The 7961-nt window shown below is 43.2% G+C and overlaps 1 protein-coding gene across 1 annotated transcript in view; it reads right to left on the bottom strand.

Moving 5' to 3' along the window:
• Nucleotides 1-556: 556 nt before the first annotated feature.
• Nucleotides 557-7961, bottom strand: part of NRP2 (neuropilin 2) — a 184994-nt gene continuing 177589 nt past the window's right edge. The window contains exon 17 of the mRNA XM_088449487.1: nt 557-7896. Coding sequence (XP_088305613.1) covers nt 7601-7896 — 296 coding nt within the window. The 3' untranslated portion in view covers nt 557-7600. The remainder of the gene's footprint in view (nt 7897-7961) is intronic.

The raw sequence follows: 7961 nt of genomic DNA, 5'->3' as shown, positions 1-7961 counted from the left end.
TGTTTTAACCTTTTAAATGGAACTTTGTGAAGTGCGAACACTTTCAGCTATCAGAAAGCAGAGAATTTGCAAAGCCTGGGGCCCCACAGACATGTCCACTCTGCAAGAGGACTTCAGGCTTGTCCTAGACTGTCAGTGGGAATTAATTTGCGTCTCCATTTTGTTATCTCAGTGCCCACTCATGATTCATTTAAGACATAAATGAGGCTTAACCAGGAAGTATTTTAAGAGCAAAATAATAATAAATAAAATGTAATGGATGTTAGTAAAATGAAAGGAGCTTCTAGGTTACATAGTTGTTATATAGTTTCGCTGGGCCAAACAGGTACTCCAGTACAAAACCAATGCGTTTCATGGTGCACAATGGTTGCACTTCATAAGTGAGACCTGGGTGTATAGGCTGCACGTTTGTCAGAGGTCGTCAGTGATTTGCACAACTGTAAGTACAGCTTATTAGTGCCAGATGACCAACACATGAACAGTGAAACAATGATCACATCATAATTAAAATGAAACTTGACACCGGTTATGGAATATTATTTATTAAATAGTTATTTTAAAAAAATGTTTATACAAATTACATAACACAGTTTACATTGTATTTTCTAATTCTTTACATAAAGAATCATAGTAAAGCTCTTTAACTCCATTCATTCTGGCTCAGCCAGCAAATGGAATTATGTCATTTAACCCCTCTGCGATAGAAGGATCATGCAAGGCCAAGCCATACCAAGCCCCTCTGCAACGGAAGGAGCATGCAAGGCCAAGCCACACCAAGCCCCTCTGCAACGGAAGGAGCATGCAAGGCCAAGCCATACCAAGCCCCTCTGCAACGGAAGGAGCATGCAAGGCCAAGCCATACCAAGCCCCTCTGCAACCGGAGGGAGCGTGCAAGGCCAAGCCATACCAAGCCCCTCTGCAATGGAAGGATCATGCAAGGCCAAGCCATACCAAGCCCCTCTGCAATGGAAGGAGCGTGCAAGGCCAAGCCATACCAAGCCCCCCTGTGCGACGGAAGGAGCATGCAAGGCCAAGCCACACCAAGCCCCTCTGCAACAGAAGGAGCGTGCAAGGCCAAGCCATACCAAGCCCCTCTGCAACAGAAGGAGCGTGCAAGGCCAAGCCATACCAAGCCCCTCTGCAACGGAAGGATCATGCAAGGCCAAGCCATACCAAGCCCCTCTGCAATGGAAGGAGCGTGCAAGGCCAAGCCATACCAAGCCCCCCTGTGCGACGGAAGGAGCATGCAAGGCCAAGCCACACCAAGCCCCTCTGCAACGGAAGGAGCATGCAAGGCCAAGCCATACCAAGCCCCTCTGCAACGGAAGGAGCGTGCAAGGCCAAGCCACACCGAGCCCCTCTGCAACGGAAGGAGCGCGCAAGGCCAAGCCACACCGAGCCCCTCTGTGCGACGGAAGGAGCATGCAAGGCCAAGCCACACCGAGCCCCTCTGTGCGACGGAAGGAGCATGCAAGGCCAAGCCATACCAAGCCCCTCTGTGAAAGGATGAAAAAAAAAAATAATCAGCAGTCAGGAAAACACTCTGCGCAAATTCCACATTTACAGAGGATTTATACAGGAATAAGGAAAATATTAGTGAGTGTAAGCTCTTCAATTTGCATTTTATAAAAATGAATCATTACTTGGTCTAATTAAATGGACTGGTTTCTATAAATGTAACAGATATTGGTTGAGGCCCTTCAGCGTCTGTGGATGTGGTTACCTATCTCATATAGTGCCTTGGCTGCACTTAAACAGTTGTGAAATTTGCTGAGTGTATCATACTGCTGCTTTTGTTCACACATAAGCAAACAAAACACTGTAAATTAACGGCTATAAGGATACAAGATCAGACGCTTCCACATTCCACACCAAGTCTATGTCCTGTACAGAGTTGTTGTTGCTGTATTGTAGTTACTGAACCAATTGATCACCCCCTGATGGGTACTATTACACTGTTCCATATGGCGGGGATTTAAGTACAATCCTAGATTGTATTTTGTTTCTTTTCTTTTCCTTCTTTGATTAAAATGAGAACTGAAGGACTAGTGACCAGCCCGCGCGGTGCCTGAGTGCAACGTCCAATCAGCGGCCTCTGACAGCCGGGCTTAATCTCGCTTACTTTTAAAACTCTCCAGATTCTGATGTCTGTGGAATACAGGAGGAGTACTGCACCTAGGGGTAAGATAGCGAGCGGGGGGGGGGGAGTAGCATCTTTTTAACCTTGCGGGTCCCATAAGAATCCCACACTTGTCTACTTTTGGAAAATCATTTCAGGCAGATTGTGAATGCAACACTTATTGGGTATGTTCCGCTAGCTACACTCGGGGGACGTGTCCAGCTCCATCCCATGGGCGTATCTAGCGCCACCAAGTAGGGTGGCACTAGGTGTGATGTAATATTCGTATATAGAGGGCAAGTTCCTCTCCTCCCAACCCTTCTCACCACCACCAACCATTGCCCGGCAATGTAGCATTGATGTACCAGGAGTCAGTGGGCTACATGAAAGGGCACAGATGTAGTCTTTATGAATTTGTCTTCACAGTGTGTCCTCCATGTTGGCTACGCCCTGGATTCTGGGAGACATTCCTGACATTCCTGGTGAGTTGGCAAGTATAAGGCATTCCACTGCTTTGGTGGTTAGGGTGAATGAGGTTTATGCTAGGCATAGGCTGGAGAGCTTCCTTACCTAATATTCTACAGACACAAACAATCTGGAGTGGTTTTTTTTGTTGCTTTTATCAAAATTAATATTTTTATTTGGAACATATGATTTTTTTTGCGGAGGGAGGGGGGAATAGGGTGAGGGATTTGCAATTTCCTTAAAATTGAATTTTATCTTATTTAAAGTGAGATATTTTTTTCCGTAGAACATCTCAACTTTTCAAGAATAACCCCCATATTAGAAGCCAGATAATGGGTAAAGTGCAGCTGCACAAATGACCCATGCACTAAGCATCTGGAAGTGGATGGTCAAACAACGACATGTCTTTAACATTACATTCATTGTCATTTTGTTTAACAAAGAGTGTGATCGGTTGTACTCTAACGTGTACCCACAGGCAGCCATTTTATGGGATCAAATCCAATCAACACACTAGAAACTAGACCCATGGCTGGACTACAAGACGCAGCCTCCTGCTTACATTCATACGTAACATTTCTCATGGATACTGACTCCACAAAACTGCTGCCTCCAATGTGTCTAAAAGGCGAGTGCGATTAAAATACAGAAACGATTACAATACAACTAAAACAACGGCCTGCACTGGATAGTAAATGGGCATCAACAATTTCATATACAAAAACATAATTGTTGTAAAATTAATAATAACTGAAGCATTTGTGAGGTTTTGTTTTTTGCTTTTCGTGTTGATTTATCATGTACATTACTTACACACCCCCATATGGCACAAATACAGGTAGACCTGTCGCAGCTTCAAAGAATTGCTTCCTAGTTCCATACAATAGCATCAATCAACTTTGCCAATAATAATTGCTCTTAAAACCCCCATTGTTTGAGCTGTAGTCATTTTGCTTTTGTTGTGCATTTTATACTGTTTACCATGTACAGTCCATCATCTTACATGCTCCACCACGAATTTGCCACCGAGCCACCGACACCCAAACATACATTCCGCAGCCAAAGACCAATTCCCTGGATGTTACAGAGCAATTGCTATGAAAGACTAAAGGCATCAGATGAGGGACTTGTCAGCATGGCTTTGTTCTCATACTGAGTTGCTACATTGTGCTTCATGTCTAATATTCAATCACAGAGCAAACTAGAGAACAGAATGAAATATGTGCTGGGAAATATTATGCTACTTTGTTACAGACTACGACAGGACAAACTGAGAACGTTTTTTAGATCGTTTGTAGATGTGTACCCCAAAATTATATATTTTCATTGTATTCAATTAATTTACGTAAAAAATTTAATATAAAAAACAACAACAAAAGATACATTACACATAACTGATTTCAGGGTTTATTATTTCAGTTATTTAGTTTGGGTTTAAAAAAAAAATAAAAATGTGGTTTTCAGTGTTAATAAATAAAATACCATAAAAAGGAAAAACGCTATAGCATTTAGCGTTTATCTTTCTATTTTAAAAAGGGGAGTGGGTGTCAAGGTAAAGGGCTCGATGGGAAAGATCCCAGGGGAAAGGAGAAAAGAGGGTGCTAAGTGTGATCAGGATCCCGTGGGAGAGGGGAGGGTGTCAGGGACAGGAGCCCAGGAAAGAGGGGGAGGAAGTTATTTAACGTTTCCTTATTCAATAGAAAAGTTTTTGTTTTATTACCTATACACTGCCCCCTCCTCCAATAGAAAGGAGAGGGCTTGCTTTGAATTAATATGCCCAGAAGTCACCCCTCAGCACTTTTTCCTTACATCAGAAATGTTCCAATTCCCTTAACTACTTTACGTTTGTTTGATGTGCGTCTCCAGTATAAGAACAGCCAGCACATTGCTAAGTGGTTCATGACCACCGCTAATTACAATGGAATTGGGAGCCCAGGGGAAGTCACAACCTCATTGGAGCCCCTGATAGCACCTCAACTATTGGCTACAATGAAGCAGGAAATGCGTGTGCTGCTCCCATAATGGAGAAACGCGTCTGGTTGCTTTGTGTGACCAGCAGGAATTTTTTCGACCAGCAGTTAATTAACTGGAATCTCTAGTTGTACATCTTCCATATTTCTGAACTGTGAGGCATGAGGCTCAGAATAAACCGGTAGAGGAGAGAATGGGGTACACGTCTTTCATGCCATGTTTGAAAGAGAGCAACATCTTCGCAGAACAACAACTACAGGCTTAATAAAGTAAACAGTGTACAGAAGTACATTCAGGGATGATAGCTTGGCCCGTAAGGACTAAGGACATCCTCAGATATCGAAGTGACTGACCAGCAATGTGCATCACGCAAGGTCGCCATATAAAGAGGTAAAAAACAAACAAGCCACATAACTTTGCTGACCTACGTTACCAACCCTTACAGATGTCAAACACTCTCTACTACAGTAACACAAATGCTACGACCTTGCTGCTGAAGGCGTAAATGATAAACCTTTATGTTTACAGAGGTCCTGAAGGGAATTTAATCCTAGAGTGCATTTCTTCTAGCACAATATCCTTTTTTTTCTGCCCATTGTAATAAGAACTATTCCATAAATTCCATCCTTGTTCAATATGCTCCAACAAGCGTCTGTATATTCTGTAGCGTTTGCTAAATCAACTCACCTACAGATCTAAATGCCAGCAGTGTGTCTTTTAGCGGGTATAGCTAGAACCAGTAACAAAAAGTCAGCGTCCTGCACACATGACCACCTGTTGGCAGCGACTGACTGTACTTTGGCAAAAGGAACTACACGCTCGGTGCACTAGTCTTCCACGCCAAGCCACCACCACGTGGACCTAACGATACTCATAGGGGTCCGCCAAGTGAAGGGCTCCATCTGCTGAATGTTCATGCGCTGTATCCAAGGCACTTAAACAGGAAAGGGGACTATGCTTAAAATAAAGGACCAAGTATGCAGCTGCTCCTGATATGTAAACAACCCCTGTTTTCCTTAATATAAACGAAGATACAACAAAAACACTTTCTAATAGGCTTAAGACACGAGATACTGCTATTTTGCCCCCCCCAAAAAAAAACTGCCACACGTACGTCAATGGACTGAGTGATACAAACAATAAACAATCATTATCAATAACAAGTCAAGTTCATGATGGTCATATCTAACTTTATAGGCACCAAAATAACTTCCGGAAACGTATTGCCCCTCATAAGCGCTTCTTAGGGTATTCTGTCCTAACCAATTGATTATGTACTTATCGGCAAACGGCCTAAGCTCTCCTTCCTGAAGTGTAGTGTAATAGGTAAGAAAACGTCCTATGCCGAATTGCGCAGCGACCGGTAACAGAATGCTGCTCTGGTCATGGATTGGCAGAAAAGCTTTTGGAGTGAGGAGCAGAAGCGAGGACACAATACACCTATAGGCAATCTCTACGAGGATGTAAGGCAGGGCACGGATAACCTGCAACTCTGCAGCTGTTGGGCAACCCCCAGCATTGGGGGGGACTAAGTTTCCACCTTTTGCCTGGAGTCTCAGTTGCTACATTGTGTTTTGATCCTTCAAGCAATTAAAATTTTAAGTGTTCTACTGTGTCTACAGTTAACACAATCATCATCGTTGACTAGTAAGGCGCCAAAAAGCTCCACAGCACTGGACAGTCACAATGCTGCAGATACGCCAATTAAAACAGAGTGGAAACATGTCATTCTGTGTTTCTTTTCTCTACATATGATGATGGTAAATAAAAGAACGGTATTGAACTGAGAACTTTGCTAGTAATGCAGGAAATCTGTGTTTTGCGTTGACCTAGTAGGGCGGCACGAATCTGCTCTTTACTTTATATTTCTATAAAATGAGACGGATTACTTTTATCTCGCCTGAGACAGGACTGACTATTCCATCTCAGGCCAGATAAATAAAAATGTATTCTTACAGCGGCACTAAGGAAGGCATAGGCTTAGACATCACAAAGCTCTGCGAACAAACAGAGATGACATTTACAATCTTACAAGTGGTCACAAGACTTTTGCCAGATTGTTCGCAAATCTTTGTTCTCCTTCCATAGTTAACGAGAAAGGTTATTGACTAGAACTATAATAAATGTGCACTTTGTACAGTGGAGGCAGCCATTTTGCAGACTCATCGGTGTGAAGAATGTAACTAGGAGCCACTGGCATCGCTCTGACATTAGAGCTTGGCGGTTCTCAAGAATATTGGTTCACAAAATGTCTGCCTCCGCTGTGTATAGGTCAGTGGTACTGCACGATCAAACGGCTTAACCTGACCTGACAACAGAACGTTGATAGCAAACACAGTTGAGGGTCAAACGTAGATTTCATAAGCTTCGCCAGAAAACAATACATGAAATGTAATCATCCCCCCAATCCAAACATACAATACATAAAAGGTACAATCAAAGCCAGCTCTGAATATGAAACCCTTTAAAAACTTGTCCTTTGTTCTAGGCATTTTGGAAAAGAAAAACAAAAAAATATGTAAGAGACACCGTGAAAAAGCAGACGGTAACTTTCCATGAGAGACCTGGTGTTAGAAAATGGCTCTTAATCACAAGTTAGTTTAAGGCTCCACTGCTCAGATGCAGACACCGTTGCGCACTTCCTTCCATGGGAGAGTTTCATCTCATCCCACCGCAAAGTGCCGCTGTTCCCAAGAACCCAAGAGGTGAGACAGCCAGCGCTGAAACGAGAGCTTATTCTCATCACTCCTCAAAGGAGGTACAGTATGCTCTCCGTTACATGTAGGATGTTTCAGCACACGAAGAAGAGATTTGTCAAACTGGGAGGCATCGGCGGAAAGGCTGAACGCTCCTTTCCTTTCAAGCAATTTCCTTCAAATAGTTTCTTCTGTAGTTTGTGGCAACAGAATTTCGGTATCATTTCAGTGTCTCCATAAAGAAAAGCAGCTGAAATAGCTAATTAGTGACCACCCCATTGGATGGCTAGAGATTTATCCAAATGGTGACCTCACCAAGTGTTCACTGTCATTAGATGGCCACCTTCTGTCACGCCTCAGAACAACATTTCTGTGGGTTCATTTTCACCTTGTGTTTTATTCCGTCATACAGCTCAAAATTGTAGTTCTCCAAAGTGGTGGAACTGCGAGACGAGAGCCCTGTGTAGGAGCACGTGCAGTACAGTAGCAGGCCGGCACATATGGCCCCAAGTAGGACGCCGAGGGAACTCATAGCGATAATGGTAACCAAGATTGGATCCAAAGTATAAAGCCAACTCTCTTCTTTGTCGGATCTTGGTGTCACTACATTACTTGTGGGAAAAGCCGTATAAGACTCGTAGTCACCTACAAGACAAGAAATATTCATTAGTAACCAAATCATTGTTCTACCATTGCAGAAGGCAAGGGAC

Source organism: Taudactylus pleione, unplaced genomic scaffold (genome assembly GCF_031769625.1).
Source record: "Taudactylus pleione unplaced genomic scaffold, aTauple2 ptg000486l, whole genome shotgun sequence".
In the NCBI taxonomy this organism is placed as follows: domain Eukaryota; kingdom Metazoa; phylum Chordata; class Amphibia; order Anura; family Myobatrachidae; genus Taudactylus; species Taudactylus pleione.
This window is presented reverse-complemented; position numbering and strand designations above follow the sequence as displayed.